This window comes from Tyto alba, unplaced genomic scaffold (assembly GCF_018691265.1).
Source record: "Tyto alba isolate M040663 unplaced genomic scaffold, T.alba_DEE_v4.0 Super-Scaffold_42, whole genome shotgun sequence".
Classification (NCBI taxonomy): Eukaryota; Metazoa; Chordata; class Aves; order Strigiformes; family Tytonidae; genus Tyto; species Tyto alba.
Genome location: NW_024881318.1, coordinates 27,264,384 through 27,288,993, shown reverse-complemented (window position 1 = coordinate 27,288,993; position 24,610 = coordinate 27,264,384). Strand labels below are relative to the sequence as shown.

Genomic DNA, 24,610 nt, shown 5'->3' with positions numbered 1-24,610 from the left:
TAGGCCTGGAAGTCTCTCGCCCGACCCCCCTCCACTCAATCCGAGCAAAGACGGGAGGGACAAGAAAGGGGTTTTTTAGGAAAAAAGTGGAAAGAGACCTCTCTCCGGGATTTTGGCTGTGGCTCAGTGCCGGCAGCGCGCAGGGACAGCGGCCGCCGCCACACGGACACAGCAACCGCCGCTGCGGAGCTGCCGGGCCGGGCCGTCCGCCCTCCACTGGGCCGGGGACGCCATCTTAAGTGCGGGCGAAGCTCCCCTTCCCCTGCCGCGCCTGCCATACAAAGCAGTGGGACCACGTGACACGTACCCTCCCCACCCCCACCCCCCGTGCGGGAAGCTCCGGTGCCCACACTCAAAATGGCACGTAGGGCCTTCTGCCCCTTCCCTTCCCGCCACCCTCCCGGGCCGCCTCCTCCTCCCAACTCTCTCTCGCTCCGGCGGCTGGCGCAGGCCCCACTTACTCTGGGGGATAGAGGCGCAGCTCCTCGATATCTCCCAGAAAGCCGAACAGAGTCCGCATCTGCTCACTGGTGACCGCCGAGGACAGGTTGGTGACCTGGATGACAGAGGTGGGGCCCAAGGGGAAGCCCAGCGGCACCCCGATCCCTCCGCTGTTCATCATGGCGGAGCCCGCACGACCGCTCCGCTCGCGGCGGTGCCACACGCAGCCAGGGAGGCGGGCCCGACGGCGACAGAGAAGAGCGCGCCGCGCCTGCCAGAGCGTCCTAGCGCGCGGCCGCTCTGGCGGCACGCTCTACTGCTCCCTGGAGGAGTTTTGGGGAGGGCAGCCGCTCCTTTTCCCCACGTCCCCGGCTGGGGCTCCTGGGGGAGCGGGCGCCCCACCCCCGCTCCGCTCGGCCCCAGGCGGCCACCGCTGCCGGGGCCGTTAACGCTTCGCTAGACCAGGGAGCCGGCTGGGCCGCGGGACCGGCGCCGGGCCTTGCCCCGTCTATATGAGGGGCGCGGGCGCGCGCATGCCGCCCGGCCGTTACGGGCCGCGTGTCCCGCTCGCGCCTGGGCCGGCCGCAGGCTCGGCGGGGCGGCGGGGGCGGTCGGGTCAGGTGTCTCCGTCGCCCGGGCACCTTGGCGGGCTGGTTTCCTGCGCTTTCAGCTAAAGCGGGAGAATTCCCGGTGTGAACACGGCGTCCCGAAGCGCCTGCATGCAAAAATCCCACCTGTAATTGGGTGGGGGTCGGGTCTGTTCGTTGATCTGACATGAAATCCACCGAACGCTCTGCCCGTAAATTTAAAATACACCTACAAGAAATGGACGAAAAATACAGATTTGCCATGTAAATTCTCTTGGTAGCCAAGTTCAGTAAGAGCTGGTCTAATTACGCTCGGGAATAAACCCTTGAAAACACCCTTACTATGCCTAAACAGGAAGAGATTGTAATGGAGTAAGTTGTTCATTGTTTTGGTAGAATTTGACTGGGAATGTATCCCTATTAAATTGATTTTACTGTGAGTTACAGTTCATTTTTGTTTAAAAATTAAATGGGCTGGAGGAAATGAGACTGAGCACTATGTGGATGATCACTAATAAGGATCGAACTGCAGTCATACATGGTAAAAAAATGTGCATCCTGGCAATGAAAGATTTAAGGTTTCAGATGTGAATATTTTAGTTTTCAAGGCTTTCCATACCCCAAACCTGAACTGAGAAGGGACTGAAGTTTTTGAAGCTATCTGGGCTGAAAAAGACTGCAAATTTATGATACTACCCTGGGCAAGTAGGTCAGTTATTACAGAATCTCCATAGAGAAGTCTGGGTACTGCTTCCTTTGTTGATGCTTAGTATGTTACATAGTTTTAAATAATTCCAAGCAATTGTCAGCAATTTGTTTTGTTTTAAAATGCCTATGCGTATGTTTCAGGTAGTACTTATTTCAGAATGGTAATTGGTGCATTCATATTCTTCTTCTAAATGGAATCTATGTTCCAAAAGTACATCCTGGTAACTTTTAATTAGCCTAAGTTTAAAGAAGTTTAAGTGGAAAATTCAAGATCTTTTGTTATATATTGTGCAAAATTAAACTCCATTATGATTATTTTGTCTATAGGAGCATTACATAAATATTTCCTGTGGTTTGACTAGTACTTCTTATCTAATAGACAGCAGGGGTGTAGAAGCTTTTACTGCTTTGAACATTCTCGTCCTTTCTCCTTGTATCTTTCAGTGGAGGGTACCAGAAAAAGGACCTCTAAAACTTGCAAATAGAAAAGTTCTGTGATGTCAGATCTGACTGGGATAACCTCCTTCAGGTAAAGCCTTTAATACTACATATGAAATTCTGAGCTGCTCGTCTGCTTCCCAAAAGCAAAACAGAAGCAAAACGCTGTTTAAATCTTGTACTTGTCAGTCCCTGCTGCAGGACAAAATTATCTTGGAAAATAATACAAATGCATAAATTAATTTGGATTTCAGAAGAATAGCCAAAAAAACCCCGTGCCCAAACCCCCAGTGCTGAAGGCCTTGGTTCACACAGGCTGCCATTAAAATGCCAGAAGCAAGCAATGACTTTTTTAACCAAACTCTTCAAAATTTAGAAGTATTTAAGAGCCACTCCTTCTATAATAAAAACCAGAACTGTTTAGAAAAAGAATTAAAGAAAATGAGTAGACATGCAGAAGGGGAATCTACGTACAAGCGGTGCACAAACATAATCTCTCATCAACAGTTAACAGGCCTGCATTGACATTTTCTTACGTGTTTCTGTAGGCCAAGAGAAAACTTGTGATGTAAGTGGATTAATACATTAGGAGCTTGTTTTCAGTTTTGCTTACCTGGTTTTATACTTTTTAGTAGCTGATTTGGTGCACTCAGTTTCAGTAAATAAATTCTTTTGTTTTATCTTCAGCTTGCTTGTATGATCAATGATGTCAGGTTAACTAAGACCAAGGCATTCCATGCCTGCAGTGCAGAAGTCCTTCAGCTTCTCCCAGCTGGGGATCCCAACATCAGTCTCCTGACAACCCACACAATAGATTTTTGACTCAGCTCCTGTCCTGAAGCTCTAACCATGATCTCATAAAGCCCCTTCAGTTGCAGTTATCCGGAGTTGATGGGGTATTTGGGAGAACAGCTTTACAGTCATTGCTTTAAATTCTCAAAAATATGTGTTAACACCTTTCTGGAAGAGGAAAATTATTACTTAAAAATTCCTATTCTTAATATGTAAAAACAGGTGCAAACTATGCTTCAAAGAGAACTGATTTATAAGCAACCATTTTGTTACCAAAATTCTTTGTTGCCTGCAAAGTTGCTCCAGAAATTGGACTGAGTGGGACTTCGCAGGTCATAGGAGTCCCCTGGTGACCACAGTTTTCAGACACCATGAAGGCAAATGATAAATCATCTATGCATCACCAATATATGCATTCATCCTTTCTGAAAACAAAAAGTGGGGTTTTTTTTTAAGAGGTACAGGCAAATCTCAGAACATGAAGCATTTGCTTGCTGTTAAAACAACATACCTTTTCTGTTTCGTTAATCAGCTGAGTTTTTCCTGAAAATAATCTTCCCTTAGGACTGCATCATTCCCTCTTCTTTTTAGATTCTGAAAAACAACAGCAATACATTACCCTTACAGAGATGAAACTTAAATTCTGTGTTACCTACATGTAAAATGGTAAAGTCTTTAAAAAAAATCAACTGTTAACCTTTTGTCTAAGACTGTATCTCCTGATCTTTCCACAAAGTTTAAAAAGCATTTACTGGAAAATGTTAATTGCAAGTGCCAGCAGCAAAATCTTGGCAATTCAGGAGGTTACAGTAAAACCTGTTCTAGATGATAGGAGAAAAGTCCTTCTCCTTACAAGAAGGCACATTTACAGCAGGTGGTGGGTGGTCTGTTAAAGGTGGACATCAGTGTGGTACTTGTTGTGCTTCCCTGGATGGGGAAGGGAAATCAGATAAGGTAAGATAAAGACAGAAATAATAGAAAGCATTAATTGGGCTCCTTTAAATGGGGCCTTGAAGACTTCCAAAAGAATGTTATACACAGAGCACATCTACTTGATATAAAATCAAATAGTTCTAAGTTCTAAGCAATTATTGAAAAGGAAAATTTAACTTCAGCTTTAACTACTCCTACAGCACTGGTAAAACTTGTCTCCAGAAATCCCAAGCCCCCAAGACCCGTGAGAAAGCCTGGAAGCCATAACCCTTGGCAGTGGAGAATCAGGTTAAAGAAATTGTACATGCACACGTCCGTGGGACCTGATGGGATGTTCCTATGAGTGTTGAGGAATCTAGTCAGTGTCACTGTGAGACCATCATTAATTGTCTTTGAAAGGTTTTAGTGTTTGGGGGAGGTGAATGTCACCCCTAGATTCCAGATAGGCAAGAAGACACATCTGTAAAACTACAGGCCAGTCAGCCTGGGAAAGTGACAGAGCAAATCCTCTTGGGAAGTAAATTTCAAACATGTTAAGGACAAGAAGGTGATTGGGAGTTGTGAGCATGGATTTATGAAGAGAAAATTATGCCTGACCACCTGATAGCCTTCTACAGTGAAATCACTGGCTCCATGAAGGAGGGGAGAACAGCTATCTTGACGTTTGTGACTGTGTCCCATGACATCCTCATAGACAAACCAATGAGGTATGTAGTAGATGAATGGGCAATCAGATGCATTGGAAGCTGACAGAACTGCCCTGCTCAAAGGGTTGGGATCAGTGGGACAAAATCCAGCTGGCATTGAGTCAGTAGTGATGCACCCCAGGGTCAATATTGAGTCCAATACTCTTATATCAACATTATATTTTCATTAATATCTTGGACAGTGGGACATAGTGCAGTCTCAGCAGGTTTTCAGATGATACAAGATTCAGAGGAGTGGATGATAGCTTAGAGTGTATGTGCTGCCATGCAGAGGGACCTCAAAAGACTGGAGAAGTGGGCTGATGGGCATCTCATGTTGAGCAAAGGGAAGTGCAAAGTCCTGCACCTGGGCAGCAATAACCCCATGCACTGCTATATGCTGGAGGCCAACTAACTGGAAAGCTAACTGACAGAAAAAGATCTGGGAATGCTGTTTAACAAATTTAACATGGTCAAGAAATGCACCCTTGTTGCAAAGAAGGCCAGCAGCCCCCTGGGTTGCATGAGCAAGGGCATCACCAGCAGGTTGAGGAAGGTGATCCTTGCCCTCTACTCAGCACTGATTAGGCCACATCTGGAATGCTGTGTCCAGTGCTGGGCTTCTCAGCTCAGAAGGCTTCTTATCAATGTGAATAAGTACCAGCAGCATAAACAAGTGTGCTGGGTTTGTGTGCATGGCAGGGTTTCTGTTAGAGGGGGAGGGGGCTACAGTGGTGACTCCCTGTGAGAAGTTTCTTGAAGCTCCCCTGGCTCCCAAGTTGGAACCACTTCTGGCCAAGGCTGAGCCAATTAGCGATGGCAACTGTGCCTCTGTGATAATGTAGGGAGGGGCACCTGGGAGGAGGAGTTGGATTTGTGAGGAGGAGTTACAAGGAGAACATCTATGTGAACACTGAGGTCAGTGCAAGAAAGGAGGAGGAAGGAGAGGAGGTGCACTGGTGCAGAGACTCCCCTGCAGCCCATGGTGAGACAGCAGGGCTGCCTCCCTTTGCTGCCCCCCTTTGCTGCCCATGAAGGTCCATGGTAGAGCAGATAGCCACCTGCAGCCTGTGGAGGGGCCTGCACTGGAGCAGGTGGCTGTGCCTGAAGAAGGCCAGGACTCTGTGAGAAGAAGCAGCCCCCACTGTTCAGTACGGGGAGGACTGCAACAGCAAGGAGGGATCCACACCAGAGCAGCTTGGGAGGGGCTGTGGCCTATGGGAAGGACTCATGTTGGAGAAAGCTTGTGGAAGACACTCTCCTGTGGTGAGAGGGACACCGCGGGGGAGCAGGGGAAGAATGCGAGGGCGTCATCCCCCTGAGGAGGAAGAAGTGGTGGGACTGACTGCACCCCCCATGCTCCTGTGCCTCTGGAGGGGATGAGGTAGAGAAATCAGGAGCAAAGCTGAACTGGGAAAGAAGGGAGAGGGGGTAGTGGTAAGGTGTTTTTAAGATGTGGTAGGACTTCTCACTATCTTAGTCTGTCAAATGTTGTTAGTGTTTGAATTAAATTGATGTTCTTTTTCTTCCCCTAAGGAGTCTATGTCTTTTGCTCATGACCATAATGGCTGAGTCACCTCTCTCTGTCCTTATCTCGATTTCCAAGCTGTATGCTTTATTTTCTCCTTCCCATTCCTGAGGGGGAAGGAGGGAATGAGTGGCTGTGTGGTGCTCAGTTGCCCTGTGGGCTCAAACCATGACAACAAGACAGTCAGACTCTTCTCAGTGGTATCCAGTGACAGGACAAGAGAGAATGGGCACAAATTGAAATATAGGAAATTTCATTTAATCATAAGAGAAAAACCTCTGTTTTACTGTAAAAGTGTTTGACTGCTGGAACTGGTTGCCCAGAGAAGTTGTGGAGTTTCTGTTCTTGGCTACTCAAAACCTGGCCTGAGTAACCTGCTCTAGTTGACCTAGTTTTGAGCAGGGTGGGGTTGGACTGGTTGATCTCCAGAGGGCCCTTCCAGTCTCAGGAACTGCGTGATTCTGTGAGAATTAAAGGTGCCTTCCAGAACTGAGTTCACTTATTCATTCATTCTTAATTGATAAGAAGCCTGAAAGAATACTTTCTGTTAACTTTCTATTATAATGGAGATATTCTTTAGTAATCTTAGGAAGTCTTTGAATATCCATTGAAAGTGTTACATTTCTGGTATCTTGCTCCAAATGTCTGTAGTCAGTGCAGGTCTACAGTTGGTGGAATGGTTTGTTCTTTGATTATTTTTTACATATATTACAAGATCTTTGAACTACTTCACTGATGGTTTCTGTAATCATGAATCTTCTTCAAGGAGAAGGAATCTAACAGACTTTAAATCTTACTGTAATTGCCAAGTGTCCTGAGTTTGGGTGAGTGGTGGGGTTTTTTGGTAGAGGGGGGGGGGTTATAGGGGTGGACCCTGTGAGAAGCTTCTCGAAGTTTCCCTAGCTCCAAGTCGGCCCCACATCTGCACCAAAGCAGAGGCAATCAGCTGCACCTCTGTGATAACATATTTAAGAAGGGACGTGGTGAGGAGCAGTGGGACTTGTGAGGAGGAGTTGCTGCAGCTGCGTGAACACCAAGGTCAGTGGAGGAACGGAGGAAGAAAGGAGGGGGGAGGTGTGCCGGAGCAGAGACCCCCCTGTATCCTGTGGGGAGACGGCAGGGCGGCTCCCAACTGCCACCCATGGAGGTCTACAGTGGAACAGACATTGATTTTTGGCCTGTGTTTTTTCACATGGATGACCAAGGTGCTGTGCCCGAAGAAGGACGGGGTCTTGTGGGAAAGGGTAGCCCCCAGTGTTGTAGATTGGTGCTGGGAGGATTGCAGCATGTGGGGGTGTCCCACCCGGAGCAGCTCGGGAAGGGCTGCAGCCCATGGGAGGGACTCTGGTTGGAGAAAGTTGGTGTCCCACGATGGAGCAGTGTAGGGAAATGCTGCAGCCTGTGGGAGGGATTCACGTCAGAGCGGGTTTGTGGAGGACCGTCTCCTGTGAGAGGGGGACCACGCTGGAGCAGGGGGAACGAGTGCCAGAAGCTTCCCCCACCGAGGATGCAAGAAGTGGCAGCACTGACTGCACCCCCCATTCCCTGCCCCTGTGCCACTGGGGGGAGGCGGTAGAGATATCGGGAGCAGAACTGAGCCCGGGAAGAAGGGAGGGGTGGGGGGATGGTGTTCTCAGGATGTGGCAATGTTTCTCACTGTCCAACTCTGTTATGTGTTGTTGTTAGTATCTGTAATAAATGTATGTTCTTTCTTTTCTTCCCCTAACGAGTCTGCCTTTTGCCCGTGACCATAAAGTGTGATTTTTTTTTTCCCCATCCCAGTCCTATCTCAATTCCCAAGCCTGGCTCATTTGTCCCTTCTCATCGCTGAGAGGGAACGGAGGAGTGAGCGGCTGCATGATGCTCAGTTGCCCTTTGAGCTCAAACCACAACAGTCCAACTTAAGGCAAAAGAAATATTCTTTGAAATTCATCATGTGAAAGCAAATTAAAGCATGCGCTTTAGCTGCAACAATACCCAGATTACTGTCCTTCAAAACAATATCCCCAAACCAAAAACGCACTACTGTTGTGATTTTTTTCAGTTCCAGGTGATATTATCCAGCTGAAGATGATACTCAATGAACTCCAGTTAATCAAATCAATATGTATGATGACAGAAATTCCACTATTGCACAAAAAAATAAAATTTCATAATTAGTGGGTAGACTGAAATGGTGTTTGCATCCCAAAATAATGAACCAAAATAGAAAGGCCAATTTCTGCAGTTTCTCCACTATACTGGAAATTATTTGGTTTTCAAGGGATGAAACTTTCATGTCCTAAATGTATTTAAACTTCTTGCCCTGCTGCTACAAATTCTGATTGGAAGGCAGAGGAAGTTCTTCCCGGTGAATTCCAGAATTTTCTATCCAACTTGTTTGAACTATCTTTTTCAGATAGGTATTTTGCAGATTTAAAAACATCTTCCCTTTATATAGAATTACATGCTGTGACTCACAGCAGGAAGAACCTCACAGCAAAGGAAAAAGATGCTTTTTTTTCTCCAGAAATAGAAGGGACCTACCTCAACGGTTCCAAAAGCATGTCCTGCCAGAAAAATAGCAGGTACCAAATCTCTCAGCAGACACTCAATTTAAAAAACAAAACAAAACAACAACAACAACAACAACAAAAAATAGAAGCTGAATTTTAACATTTTGGGTTTTTTCTCCTACACATACATATTCACACATACTGATTTTAAGTCCTAAAACTTTTAGTTTATATTAAACTTAAAAAATTGATATGTAGAATTTTATGCAGCTTAAAAGAGCGATTTCTAAAAATCCCTTTTGAAGAAAAAATGCTTCTGTAATCCAGGTACTGTTGTCTGGCACACAGATACTGTATTTTGTAAGTGACTAAAGAAATACTGACCTGAAATGATAATTGGATGCAGAATCTGTTCTCAGGTCTCTCTCTTACCCACTTCAGTGCATTTTCCCAGTCTGTAAATGATGGCGATAATATTCCTTTGTTAACATGCACTTGGAGATTCGCTGATAAAAATGCTGTCTAGATACTATTGGTTGTCAGCTAAATCCCTAATCTTATTTCAGAGTAGATTTAAAAATAATTGAAAGCTGAGAAAAGCTACTCCATCTTTGATTTAAGGAATCTTACGGGGAGAAGGGGAACTTCATTATAAAACACACTCATATAGCTGCTAATATGACTGTTACAACTAATACTGCTATGATAAATACAATAATCCTAACATTTTTCATGTGTATGCTGTAAAGCAGACAAAAAGCAGATGCAGAAATCTCACAACTGTTTTGGTCTACTAATGCCAGTTTATGTAGATGACTGCCATCCAGAGGCAGGAAGTTTGAAAGGGTTTCAGTTGCTTACATTGACCATGTAGAGTTCATCTGTTAATCTCAATATAGGTAGGATTTTAAAATGTCTAGATCAAGTTTCATCTGCAAAAACCAACTACTATTAGAGAAATTTTATGCTAGAAAAATATTTTTATAATTTTTCTGCATGGGGATATGAAATTTGACTCATACTTTATGAAAAATAGGTCTTGTTAAATGCATTTTATATAATTTTTGTGATTACAGATGTGCTGGATTAGGGATTAGTTCAACAAAGTAAGAATTTGCTTTCTGTAAAATGTTTTCCTCTACTACACAACAGTCTTAAAAAAAAAAAAAAAAGTATATGTGTCTATATGTGTATATATATATATATATATACACTAAGGTATATACAAAAAAAGAGAGCAGCTATAAACCTGAATGGTGGAATGATGGGGTGAAAGCAATTTCTAGAACATGGGAAGAACTAAGGATTTGTCAGATCTTAAAATTAAGTCTATTGTCTGTGAAACACTACAAAGTTAATATTTTCTGATTTGTCTGTATTTGAAGATTAGTTCATGTTAAACTGAGATGTGAAACTGAATTGCATTAGATACTTTAAAAATCCTACTTCCACATACAGTTTTATTCCAAAATAAAACATGCTGAAATAACTGTAGATGTAGGCAAAACATATACTGAAGTTTTCAGATTTTATGTTAACCACCTACTCAGGTGAGAAACAGTTCATACTATCAGAACTGAAGTTTTGGCCAGGTGCAGAACTTGGCAAGCATCTATGTATGAAGTTATACATTGAGTAAAATTCTAGACTGATCATGAGAGGCAGAAAAATATCCTGACCTGGAGCACCTGTCTGGGCAAAAACTGAGAAAACAAGAGTATGATCAGCAGTCAATTTGAACAGGCAGTCTAGTAGGAGACTGCCACTTGAAGTTTACGTCTCGATTAATTTACAAGAGAAGGAATACTCATGTTGTAAAAGACACATTTGTTTCCTGTGTTCTGCATTGCCCATCTATGCAAAACATTGGAATTTTGATTGCACACTAAGGCAAATGGTGCAAAGTTACTGTATATGGAAATAAACATGTAGCAAAAGCTATACAAATGTACTGGCTTTTAGTGGCATTCCAGAACTGCTTATGAAAGAACATTCAGAAGAAAACTGCTTTATTTTGTTTGGACCTCATTACCAAATTGATACATGTCACTCTTATATACTGAAAAATTAAGTTATACTTATAAATTAATAATCTTAAATAAATAAGTAGTAGTATACTTAACAGAAATTGAATGCTTTAATGAGACCAAAGATGCTACTTATAGTTAAATGGTGGCAGTATTTTAAACATTTGTATCATTCACTCAAACTTTTCTTGGCATCTCAGTAAGATGTCAAAAGTTCCCTAAACTCAAACAGTTACACAATTATTATTTTAATATTTGGACTTTTTTTTGTTTTCTTTTCCCTAAAGACTGCTAGGTTTTTTATTTGAAAAAAAAACAGAACAAAGAGTGTGTTGATTACTACCCTGCAAATATATTAATGTGAGTTGATATGTAAATAGCCTAGGCTGAAACATCTCATCATTTGACAAGCAAACTCAGCTGAGAGTTTGCCTACCAAAAGGAGTATCAGTCATACGATCACACTAGCACCACATGGGTAGTTCTTCCCTAAGCAATGTACCTATTGGTCTTTCTTCTTTGTTTAAGAGTGTAGAGTAAGTCAGATGAGTAACAGGTGTTATAACACCACATAAGGAATAACTGGTGATTGAGAAAAATATTATGACAAGTAGGAAAAGCCATTTAACATGCAGACAAATACTCTGATAGATATAAACCTCTGAGGTTATCTGGTTTTGCTGACAGTGATGCAAATTCATTGAGATTTTCATGTATCCATAGGTTTCTCAGGCAAAGCTTATTGTAGACTATCTTACAGTTGTACTTAGGTTGGCAATAATATGCTTGATATTCTGTGGGCTGCTAGACCAGTACAGGATAATACTTTATATGACCTATTGAGCAATTCCAACCATTGTTTGCTACAGCATTACCTAGGAAGCTGGCAGCTAAGCCTTCCTTGTAGAAATGCTGTTTGCTCTTAATCGCATCTTGGTAGAAGTCAAGCATTGTTCCTTTCTGCCTGGTTGGCAGCCAAACACCACGCAGCCACTCACTCCCCCTTCTCTTTTGGCAATGAGAAGGGACAAATGAGCCAGGCTTGGGAATTGAGATAGGACTGGGATGGGGAAAAAATCACCCTTTATGGTCACGAGCAAAAGGCAGACTCGTTAGGGGAAGAAAAAAAAGAACATACATTTATTACAGACACTAACAACAACACTTAACAGAGTTGGACAGTGAGAAGCATTACCACATCCTGAGAACACCTTCCCCCCACCCCTCCCTTCTTCCCAGGCTCAGCTCTGCTCCCGATATCTCTACCTCCTCCCCCCAGTGGCGCAGGGGCAGGGAATGGGGGGTGCAGTCAGTGCTGCCGCTTTTTGAATCCTCGGTGGGGGAAGCTTCTGGCACTTGTTCCCCCTGCTCCAGTGTGGTCCCCCTCTCACAGGAGACGGTCCTCCACAAACCCACTTTGATGTGAATCCCTCCCATGGGCTGCAGCATTTCCCTACACTGTTCCGTTGTGGGTCACCAACTTTCTTGAACTGGAGTCCCTCCCACGGCTGCAGCCCTTCCTGAGCTGTTCCGGCGTGGGACTCCCCCGCATGCTGCAATCCTCCGAGCACTGAATTACAGCAGCAGGTCTATCTTTTCCCACAAGACCCCATCCTTCTTCGGGCACAGCACCTTGATCATCCGGGTGGAAGCCACAGGCCATAAATCAGTGTCTGCTCCACTGTAGATCTTCATGGGTGGCAGTTGGGGCCGCCCTGCCGTCTCCCCACAGGATACAGGGGGGTCTCTGCTCCAGCACACCTCCCCCCTCCTTTCTTCCTCCGTTCCTCCACTGACCTTGGTGTTCATGCAGCTGCCGCAACTCCTCCTCACAAGTCCCACTGCCCGTCACCACGTCCCTTCTTAAATACATTATCACAGAGGTACAGCTGATTTGCTCTGCCTTGGCGCAGATGTGGGGCTGACTTGGAGCTGGGGGAGCTTTTAGAAGCTTCTCACAGGGTCCACCCCTATAGCCCCCCCCCCCCCCCCCCCCCCCCGTTACCAAAAAACCCTACCACTCAACCCCGGACACTTGGAAAAACAATACCATTTTTCTTATATTAATCAACCAAACTTTTCTTACCTGACAGAGAAAAATATGTGAATAATGTTAACTTGCACACTTAAAAATATGTGTGCCCTGCTGCATGACAACATGAAGAGGTCAGGGCACAGTCATCCTTTGCCAGTACTACTAGTTCCAAGCTTCCTTCATTGCACCAGAATATAGGCGTCCACTGACAATAAAAGGACTTTATAATTGTGAAGTTTGAAAACATATCAGAATATAACTCAATGCAAATAAACATAAAAATTTTATTTATAAATTATTTGAAAGTGGCATTAAATAGACATTATTGCAAAATTAGCCAAGTTCACTAAGTACTAATGCTGAAAATTCTTTTTGGTATCTTAATATGTCTTGGTATCTTAAGATGTCTTAAAATATAAGCACATTATGATTAATACTATAATAGAATAGTTACAATCTACAATTAGAAAACCACCACACGTCACTGCAGAGTCAAACCCATTACTCAAATCACCAAGTGTATTTTCATAGCATTTTTTAATTAAAATGAAGCATAAAAAAATGTTTGGAGGTTTTATCTCTTTGGAGGCATTTTAGCATGATTTCTGACACATGCATAAACTCCAACCTCATCAGTCATTTCTTACTACAGTTAGCAAATGAGACAATTTTACATGATTATTTCATTTTCCTCAGGACTTAGTATTATTTCAGCTAACCAGCTGTTAGTATCTATTTCAATATTTATTAGTAAACCTCACTTTCCGAGGAGAGGAGCTATGGCTTTCAACTGAAGTACTTCTGGCAGAAACATTTGCAGCAAAAATACCTTCTCCATATTCAAAACCAGTTGTTGATTATTCTATTGTGAGTGGAAGTTGTTGCAAACAAAAATCAATCAAATATGCTAAAATGCTATGACATTAGGAACCTTGACACAATACTTTCAAATTATGTATTTTGTCAGTGCGTACTTATAATTCAATAGAAAGCTTTTCCCCCTTTTTTGTTGTTGTTTCTTTTTCCTTCCAAAGTTTTCTTCAGAAATCATCAACATTAGCAATTGAATGAGAATTTCTCTGTAGAGCATCTGGTTCATCTGCTACCAGTTTCTCTATTAAGAGACAGCTCATAAGAAGTTTCTCCAAATCGGTATTTTCATGTCTGGCAAGCAAGAGCGAATATTCCATCACAGTTTTTTCATTAATTTAGGCAATAGTGAAGCATAAACAGTTCAGCAATTTGCATTGTCCAACCATGCCTCGTGAAATGTGTGCAGTGCAGAGCCATATTCCCCTTAGTGTTATGCAGCTGCAAAAATAGATGGTGCAGACTAGTGTAATTAGAAATTTAATTCCCAATGATCAAAAGTTCAGGTCATGCAGAAAAGCTGTATCATTTCAGTAATATGACCTTTAATGGAAAAGGCTTCTCAGCCATCCTGGGAACCTTGCCAGCTCAGTCACGCGGTACTTGCTCTCTTATACCTTTTTAATACCTGTCTAAAACTTTTAATCATGTATTCATATATATGTGGGTGCCTGAAAGCATCCTCACTCAGACATTGCAAGCTACATACAAACTGAATCTTTCACAGCTTGGTAACATTTATCCATAGTTACTTAATAGATTTTTCCCTTAAGTGGGATAATAGCAACCTACTTTTGAAATGCACAAAATCCTCTGCAGAGTATTTCTGATGTAGTGTAAAATGTTGTAATGCTTATTCCATGCTATCTCATCCGTTAGGCCAAATAGCTGCTTCTTTTTCTATACTTAATTCTTATCCTTAATACTAAGCAATATTTCAAATTGCAGTATGAAAATACAAGTCATGTCCTTGCAGACAATATCAGGAAGAGCAAACACAAGAAGGCAGAGAGCTGGAAATCAGGAAGTGCAACAGAGAATAGGGGCTGGACTGGAAGAAGAGGTATGCTGTGCTTAAAATGAGGCTTTTGGAAAGCGGAAGAAGAGGGGGATTCCTGAGAACCTGCTGAGAAACTTGAGGGTACCTGCTGCTGCCTAGCATGAGTCAAGGGAAGCCACAGGGCTGTGGGCCTGGGGAAGCTCTGGCAGCTTCTAGGGAGCATGGTCAGCAGCCCTTGATGCGGGGTGCCTGGAGCACTTGTTGCAGCTGCCCACACTTCGGGCGGGTGATGATCCCACCTGTTTAGGTAGTGCTAGGGAGAGACCTGTGTTGGAGCTTGGTGGGTGAGAGGGAGTGCCTGGGGCCTCTCCTGGAGCTTTCCTGCAGGACGTGCACTGCTGTTGGAGAGTTATGGAAGTCAGGAGGCTGCGCAGCATCAGAGACAGGACCTCCTCAGAGACCCTACGACCTCAAGAGCCTCGCACCCCCACTGCAGTGCAGACCTGGGCAGAGCCTGTCACGAGCAGGACCACAAGTGGAGTATCAGTGGAAGGCAATGGCTGGAAGCTGGTGTCTTCCAGAACCATGTGTAAGGTTCCCACCCCACCTGACATTCACTGCCCTCAAAGCTGATGGAGAGCTGATAGTGCTTTCAAACAAAGCATCTGGACAGATGGACTCTGAGCCATGCCAGACCACCCGGAGGAAGCAGTCAGTGATAGAGCAGGCAGCTCCCTGCTTCAGGGCACAAAGGCATCCACCTGCCAACCTGACCCACTGGCTAGAGAAGTTTGCTGATTGCTGGGGGCCCAGATCAAGGATGTGCTGGAGAGACTGCCAAAGTTTGTCCGACCCTCTGACTATGACCCCCTGCTGTTCTCCGATCTGGACACCAGAGATAGCTCCAGGGGCAACCAGAAGAGGATCTATAAGCCCCAGTCTGGCAGGGGGGATAGTCAGGTGTGTGGGGTCCCAGGTGCTTTTGTCCTCAGTACTGTTCACGAGGGGAGGAGAGGACAGGTACTGAGCATCAACAACTGTGTGCAGAGATGGGGTCAGCAACACAGTTTTGGTTTCTTTCACTGTGAGACTCTCCTTGAAGATGAATGCCTGCCTGGAGAGATGGGATTCACCTCACTAAGTGGTAGTGGGGACGTACAAACTCTTGTGATTCCCATAGTTAAGTAATCATATAATCTCTAGACATCAATTTCAAAAATGTGTAAGGTCTAGAAATTAAAAGGATGTTCCAGTAGTGAAAATATGTTTGTACAGAAACAGCGTGCACCACCCCTAGAGAAAGCTTAATTTTAGCTGGAGAAAGCTTAATTTGTTAAAGAAAAATAAACTACAGACAGAAATATGATCAGAAATGTGATATGAAATTGATTTTTTTCAGTTTCCAGTGGCTTTTTGTCTTAGCTCATCCTTATAAAAGCCTCTTCTCCCTGCCATAAGTCATCAGTAGTTTTCTTTAGTCTTCAGAATTGTAAGAAGAATCAGATGAAGTCATATCACAGAAAATTAAATCACGTATTTATTGCTTACTTGTTGAGGATGAATAAGAACATAAATTAAAAACAGTAGGTTCCCAAGCCTAGAAACAACTGCCTTTTAAGTACATAATGCTTCTGTCAGCTGGGTGCAGTAATACTTCTGTACATCGGAGATCATTCTGCTTAGTGAAACATTTAGCAACTGTCAGTCCAAGTATTAAATTATAAATTCCTGAATAACCTTCATTGCTACATGGGCTAAGCAAGAACTACCTAAATGACCTCTGTCATCACAAATGCTGTGGTAAGTATGAATCCATGCTTTAGTAGAACAGCGCATTAGGTTCAATCATGCCTGACAAATGCGAACACACTCTTAAATCTAAAATGTAGTGAGAACATACAAGATGTCACTTAAGATATAATTCCGTGGAGCAAGTAAGGACAGACCCAGTTTTTCCAAAATCACCTGCTGTGGCAGTAAGATTTTCTTGTTGATTGTTTACTTTCAAATCCAAGTTGCAAGGCACAACTCGACCTTCATTTGGCATTAACCAATAATTTAAAGTAAGAGTTGGGGTTTTTTTCTTGTGTTGAAGGCAGCTTAAAAACTTACAGGCTTACCCTGTTTCTGAAGAGTGAAAAAACACCAAAAAAGCCCCTAAACCCCCCAGAAACAGAGAACTTGCATGGTCTGAGATTCTCTCACGGCACAGAGGCACTTCGGGCCAGCATCATTTGATACAGTCCTCATGGATAGAGTAATTATTGCTGAGAAAATATTCAAGTTACTGTAGGTCCAAACTTCATTCAAAGAGCAATAAAAGAATAAAGATAGACGTTATTTACATTGAGCTATCTAAATTAGTTACTGCAATCATGATTTGTCTGCTTTTTTCATCTTACAGGATAGGTTCTTAGACTCACAGTTTTCCAAAGAAAGAACTAAAACATGTAACTAATGATAGGCTTTTTTAGATGCAGAATCAGCCATTTATGAGCAAGCCTCTGACCCAAACCAATTATCTTGTAAAATACTTCTAGTTTCCTTAATAAGAGGAAAGTTTTATTTCAGAAAGTATACTTGTTCTGGTTGGAGCGTATGTTCCAACATTTGTTTTCAGAGGGCAGATGCAAATTTGTCTTTTTAAATGAAAACTATACAGAGTGCTCCAGCAGTTCTTTAATTTCCTACGTAAGTGCATTTAAAACAACTGATCTACTCAGAGGATCTCAAAAATTACTTAAATTGACTTATTCAGGCAGGCTTCTGGGAAAGATAATTCTTGAAGGCCAGAAGGACAGAAATTATTTGATACTGTAACTTGAAAAAAGTTCCTAAAATCAGCTATACCCAACTGGGTAGCAAAAATTGAGTAAGGAAGATTTTGAGAAAGTTGTTTCTTCTGTTGTTTGATCTTTTTGTTTCTTTTTGTTGTTGTTGGTTTGTTTTTGTTTTTTTTTCCTAATACATGCCACAAGGAAAACTTACTGAAAGAATATCCTTGTTCATGACAAAAATATGGCTCCAAGTACACAGACTATGAGAGATCATAGAACCACACAAAACTGGCCAAGATGAATTCAGACACTATATCAAATAATCAGTTTCTAGCCAAATTGTATACACTTCAGCCAAGAATTCATCAATGCTGCAGGACAATAGGTAGCATATTGCCTAAGCAAGGCATTGAACTGATGATCCTTACATCTGAGGTTTTTTCTGACTTCAGCTGGGCAGTGTATGATCTTAAATAGAAATTTTCACTTCTCTTGCTCTGGCTACTTCAGTTCTACACATGGGAACAACTCTTCCAGGCAGGGGTGATCTTACAGTGCAGTTGTCATGTTTGGTGTAGTGGAACCCCAATTTCAAGGTATTCTCATAGAAGCTGCAACAGAATATTCTGGACATGTTCCAAAATTGAATTTAATCCAAGACAACAGAGATAATATACCAAAAACACACTCTCTAAAAGAGTGCCTCCAGTCAGAAAAGTCCAAGTTGAACCCAGCATTCTCAGGTGCTTAATGAAGAAGTAAACCATTGAGTTACGAAATAAAGTAGGAGAACAAAAGCTCTATTGCACAGGAACATAAAAAATAATCCTGCTAAATGGGAAGGAATAAATTTGAAGTCTGATGCAGAAAAGGCAACAAAAAGGTATTCAACAAGAGAGCTCACAAAGAAAAGATGAAGGGGGAAAAAATTTCAAAGGCCAATCAGGTAGCAGATACAGAACTCCTTACACAGGGAGCGGCCCAATACTCCAGGGTCATTAGGGCTGTAGCCTGTACAGTTATTCAGTTTTCTCTGTAAAGGAAGTAGGAAGTCAAGTAGTAAGTGATACTGATATACCAGATCCACATTTACAAGCGAAAAAAGGACAAAACAGTTTGTGTTACTACATTGTCAGGTGGTTTCCAAGAAAACTGCATGCAAACCTGCATTTACCTCTCCTGTGAAATTCTGTGCCTATCTCTTCACTTTCTTTACCACATAACCCTCGTGCGTCTCACCAGAGCGCTCTCAAGATGCTGTTAGTTTCAGCGGGCTCCTTGACTTAGTCACCCCTCTCTGCTATTGAAACTATTTCATTTGGATCAGATAAAGACCACTCATTTCTCTAGGAGAGAAGCCACTGGCTACCCTAGCTGATTTCATTGCTAGACTGGGTTATTCACAGTAGTATTTCTTTATTGTGAATAACACAGTCTTGCAATGAAATCGCCTAGAGCAGACCTCTGGGAACTGAGATGCACAGAGCCAGAAACACGAATAAGACTTAACTAATGTATATTGATAGAGTACTAAGGTCTACAGAAGAATAAAAGTGTTATGGAGAATTTCCTAGAACTTAAATGAGTCAATTACACACTGTTTTAAAGAGCATTAGTTTATTATCTATTCTCCATGTGTTACCTCGGAAACAGTCTAATTATATACAAAAATTTGGAATGTCAAATAAATGCTGATCAATAAAAACATTTCATAGCTGTTGACAAGGGAGTATTTCTAAACAAAACCAAAACAATCATAAAGGTTTGATTCTGTGTGTTGCTTATTGCTATGTTTGTGTTCATAGAATGCTTTCAAGTATATACACATTTTTTTAACTCCAGTCTAAAAAAACCCTGAAAAATATTTACATAAATAAATAGGTGGGAGACTTCATCTTTTCATTATATCCGTTGAACTGATTCTTTAATGAACTATTAAGAATAGAAAGAATTAAGAGCTTTTATCAACTCATTGCCATGCTGTATAACTTAGGCTGCTGATGAATTTTATTCTATTCAAAATGTAGTTTAAGATGCATTCAAAATGAAAAGTGCTGATATTGTCTCTCCTCCCACTGAATCCTGTCAGAAGTAGTTAAGGAGACATCCTTCTCCCACTCTCTGCAAGATCATCTAGTTTGACATGTGTTTATCTCTGCACCCAGACACTGAAGGAACAAACACATTTCAGTCCACTGAAAACTCCAATATTTACTGAGTAAAATCAGAATAATCCGTGTTTTATTAGATAGTTAATTTGCTAATTTACTGAAGACAAGCTTTGGCCAAGTATTTCCACAAGAAGTACTAAACTTCATGCTATAAATTTCTACTTCTGCAGTTCTACCACAGCCAGACAGTTTTTGGTAGAATTTTCCTGTGATACATAAATCTGAAAATTAAGTGACATAACAGCATTTAAAACGTCTGTTATGATTAAAGCAAAATACAATACAGTATAATTCCTCAGTGATATATTTAAATGTACTACAAAATGTATACAAAGTCAGTCCAAGATCAGTAAAGAATCAGTTCTGCTTTTTGGACTTTTCCCTTCACAAAGATACAGGTTATGTAGAAGACCAAGGAAATTTAGGATTTGTTTGTATGCATTCCCTTTGAAAGGCAGTGTGTGGTAAAAATAACGTGATTCAAAGTAATGAACATGTGATGTGAACATTTTGCATTTTCAATAAAAAAATAGAAACTAGAAAACAACAAAACGTGTCCTAGAAGGGGAACACTGAATCCTGTCATTATATAGCTATGTTTCTCATTCTTTTCTTTGAAGATTAACAGCACACAGAAAATAAGTGAATTTTATCAAAATACAGCACACTTCTGCTAATATATCAAAAAAATCATTTTCTATGTAAATATTACTGAAAATCAACTAAAAATAATATACAAAGAGTTGTTAAAGGGTTTCAGTTAAAATTATTAGAACTATACACAGTACAATAAGCAATAGTCAACATCTTTGAAAGAAGTGCAATAATATTGGAGTTCACTTATTGAAAAAGTACTGAAGTACTGCCTGTTTAGATCGCTAACTATCTGTAATTCCTCTCCCTTCCAGGTCATTGTCTCAAAACTAAAGGAGGCTGGTGTTTTTGCTAGCTTTATTAAAAGCATTTACTTTGATACACATGGGTTGAAAAAAGCAACTTATACCTGTTTCAAACTATCAACTTATACGTAATTAAAAATGAACTGCAATAACTGAATATTGCTCCAATGACAGGCTAATCACAGCCCTGATTAAGAACAGTTATTGGTCTTCTATGGCACTTTTCCCTGGTCCGTAACAACCGTGTATTAATTACCACTGCAGATTATGCAGTCTTTATTCAATTACAAAGCAGAAAGAGAAAAATAATGTTTCTGGTAAACAAAATTAATAGAAGCAAAATTGAATATTTTATACAGTAATAAGGAACAAAGGCAGCCTGTGGTAAATCACTATTACATTAATATAGTTAGAAACCCTTTAATGACTCTGAAGTGTCTAGTTCACATTTAATGTTACCTGTAGGAACAGCCCTTTAAGAAACTTCATTACGAACCGGTGGGTTGTTAGTACACCCTCCCTTTGCTCTTCATCTCACCACAGCAATTCTCCACCACTGTTCAAAGTTTCACAAACTTGCTTTGGTTACCTAGCTCCATGCGTATGGTTTCCTTTTTGATTAACAAGGCAGTGCAAAGGCCAAACAATATCAAGATGTTTTTCATAACCCTTCCTGCATAATTTACTCTGTTGTGTTTGTTTAGATATACATTACAGGTAACAACCTTAAAAACTGGCCATTTCAGTTTCATTTTTTAAATCTATAAAGTTAAATGGAATACTTTTTATAAAGATGAAAGTATCACCATTTGCACAAAATTGGGGATTTCCATGGCAGAGAAAAACCTCTGGGCACATTTCCACAGTACAGTTGAAAAGATTATGTATGCAAGAAAACCCAACTAAACATGAATCACATGTGGCAAATGAATATTCCATGACTACAATAAGAACAAATCCTGTAGAATATCACAAATTTGTAGTTACAATCTTCCTAAAAATCACCATAAGCTTTTGTTGCATTTTCTATTGGTAGACGTAACACTCCAGAACTAAACACTTTTTCTGCTTTCCTGATTCCAAATTTGGATAGCAGATAATCGTTTCACCTGACCTTTATTCTGTCCAACCAGCACCACCTTCCATCTACCCATTCATCTATACAATGTGCACATAGCAAAGCCAACATTTCATATCTCCTGTCCATATCTACAGAAGTGGTTTCAGCGTAACACATGAATATCTGGTGAATAAAAATAAAGGCAATAAACAGCTACAGGACAGACAGCCCTGCCATCTGCCCCTTGGCTACAACCAAGGCTTTGCAGAGTGTTGCACAAAGTTTGGTAATGTGTATGAATTATCCAAAAATAAACCTACCATCTGTACAAAAAAACAACACAGGTTTGTTCTTGGAGGAGTGATCCTTAGATTGCTATAATGCTTAAAAACAAGTTTATTTACCATATGCATTTCCAAAATTATTTCCTGTATGTTCTATACAGTGGTTTTTCCCCCTTTAACCACAAGTTCAGTATTTTCTGTACAAATTTTGATCATAATTCTTTTCAAGCTCCTTTCATGTATAAAAATAGGCAAAATATTCAGTTTCATGTAACTGCTTCAATGAATCCTGCCAGCTTTTCCCCCAATCCACAGTATTTATGAAGAAACTTCTCGCACAATGATGAGTTCCACTGCATTCTGAAAAGTCTTTAGCAAAGATACTGCTTGTCCATGATCAATATTGATGAAGCTGTATCCATTAGCCTAAAAAGAAATATTTAAAATTGAAAATGACAGTCTGATATACCATGTTAATGAAACATCTCGTGTTTCGCATTAGTTTATTTAAACTTTAAAATAACCAAATTCATAAGAATGCAAACAATAAAACACTGTAGATTTGCAGATTACATTGTTGATGTGAGTTGAACATGTACCTGTATGCTACAAGAAATTAAACTACTGTGTTAGACTTGGAAGAATTTTGTCCCAAAGGTATTGCAAATAACCAGAAGAGAAAACTGAACTTTAAACTATTAACACCAGACATCTAATTTATCAGTCTTAATACAGCCACACCAAAAAAAAGCAAATGCAGTACAAATGATACATCCTAGTTTAAATACCAGAATATTAGAAATAGCATTTGTGATAAATTAAAACTATTGAAGACTTTAAACAATAAAACATTAATGGCATTTGGAGCCATTTTAGGATGTGATACCTTCTAAGGTCACTCCCAGCTTGAATTTTCCTATGACTCTAAACAACGTTGTCATTCTTGGGGCAGGTTTGGCTTGGCCAACACAGGAAGGCCTTAGTGGCCTACAAAAGACAGGGAAAACATGGCTATGGTTCAACTTCTCAGGGTGTACTACTGCAAATTCATGTTCAGTCTGGGTGGTAAAGTCTTGTAGAACGACAGATTCATCCAGTTTAAACAGTGGCTTCCAGCTGTGCATCCCACCTTTCTCCCTACGCTACTGTCCCTCATGTGGCAACAAGCTAAATCCTTTGTTACTGTAAGAGCAGTGGTTTTTAAATCTGTGTAGGGAAATCTTTCTCTTTGCAGAGAAAGATTTACCTATAGACTGTTCAGAGAGCAAAAATGGCAATAACCCTTCCAAATCATTGTCTGTACAGAATGGCTTGCCCTAACCTAATACACAACAGTATCTTAAGACTTACATGCAATTATCTAGTCACCAGTCATGTAGAATATTTTTATTAGACATGTATTAGACATGCATTATAATATGCATGCCTAATACATGTTTTACAGAGTATGTTGCAAAATCAACCATAGCAAAATCATTTTGGCAGAGATGATATTCAGTCAAAAACTGCAGAAGTTGTCTAGGCAGCAACACGACACAGTGGGACTGTCATTACATCACTGGGATTATCACAGGTATAAAGAACATGCTGTTGCACAAAAAAATTCTCTTGGTTATAAGAAATTAAACAGCCTGGCATTGTCTAAGCATGCAAATGCAATTTCTCCTTCAGCTGTTTTTCAAACTTTGAATTCCTCATTAAACAAAAAGCAAAACTCAAGCAGTGTCAACATGACAAAAAAAAACTTCATTATAAATGTCACGCAGACAAATCAAGTCCCATAAAAACTGTAATAAACCATTAAAGCAAAAGTCATCTTTCACACATGCTTGACTCTGTAAATATAACAAATACGCTACCAGTAATTTCAGAGGTTTAACATGCTTCTTGTTCCTGTATGTTATGTTGGAGGGTTAAAGTCACCTACATCAGTAAGAGAACTAGGACCTTTCTTGACCCAGTGAGGAAGAACAAGCATAGAATTATTTACCATGCTTTGAAGCAAGCCAGCTTTTAGTTGGAACAACTTGATCTCAGTTTAGTTTACTTGTGTGCTTTTTGGCTTTATCTTCTATTTGAAGGATTAGGCTGTGTTTTCAGTTTGGCTTTGTTTTAGAAAACTGTTCACAGGATGTTGTGGTTCAATTGAGACACTGATGGGTTCTCTGTTGTTTTCTTTGTTTGCTTGTTTTTGGAAAACTGAAATGCAGTGGAGTCAACTATCAACATTCTCATACAACTTTAAGGATGGCTACGACACTGGTCAAGTGTCCTGTTAGCCTGTTTCCCTAAGAAAGTAAGGCTTATATAATCCCATTGTCCCTTTCCCTGACCCCTTCCCACACAGCTTATGAGCTCATTAGACAACTTCAAACAAATCTGATACAGAAGAGGTCTGAGAGGTACCGACCTACTGCCGAAGAGAACTGCAGAGCTGCAGTCCAGAAGCCATGGTTCCTGAAGCAACCTACTTGGCTCACCCGCTGCAGATGGGGCACAGCCAGGAGGTACCTGCTGTGACCAGCCAGGTATCAGCCTGCCAAGAGGCAGCTTGTGTCCAGCCTGTCAGCTGGGGAGGGGCAGCACAGGCTGGCAGGAATGGCCGGGCCGGGGGGGATGTAACTGCAAGATGTGGCCCTGGAGAGAGCTTGGGAGGGGCAACTGCTGGTGTCCAGACAACACATTATTCAGAACGCCGTGTGTGAATGACCACCGTGTTAGGTGTAAGAAAATGAAAAGCATCATCCCAGGATGTAAGAACGCTTCTGGAAAAGGTGTTGGTAATCTATCTAAAAATTAAACATTCTGCTTTTAGAAAAGGGTCAAACTAAAAATGAACGGGTATACCACATAGGCTAGTTAATTAGATGACCACAGTA

At 41.3% G+C, this 24,610-nt stretch overlaps 2 protein-coding genes and 1 long non-coding RNA gene across 8 annotated transcripts in view; 1 reads left to right on the top strand and 2 right to left on the bottom strand.

Annotated features, from left to right (window-relative positions):
- The window catches only part of SREK1 (splicing regulatory glutamic acid and lysine rich protein 1), a 35,021-nt gene extending 34,320 nt beyond the window's left edge, over positions 1-701 (bottom strand). The window contains exon 1 of the mRNA XM_033009180.2: positions 462-701. Within this exon, the coding sequence (XP_032865071.1) occupies positions 462-622 (161 nt within the window). The 5' untranslated portion in view covers positions 623-701. The remainder of the gene's footprint in view (positions 1-461) is intronic.
- On the top strand, positions 439-24,604 carry LOC116965525. Its single transcript, XR_004409436.1, has 3 exons — positions 439-547; positions 2,181-2,265; positions 23,942-24,604. It is a non-coding gene; the product is annotated as an uncharacterized LOC116965525 (long non-coding RNA).
- Positions 16,060-24,610, bottom strand: part of ERBIN (erbb2 interacting protein) — a 129,143-nt gene continuing 120,592 nt past the window's right edge. For all 6 annotated transcript variants that reach the window (XM_042804493.1, XM_033009175.1, XM_033009179.1 and 3 more), the window contains one exon: positions 16,060-22,157. In XM_042804493.1, coding sequence (XP_042660427.1) covers positions 22,050-22,157 — 108 coding nt within the window. In that variant the 3' untranslated portion in view covers positions 16,060-22,049. The remainder of the gene's footprint in view (positions 22,158-24,610) is intronic.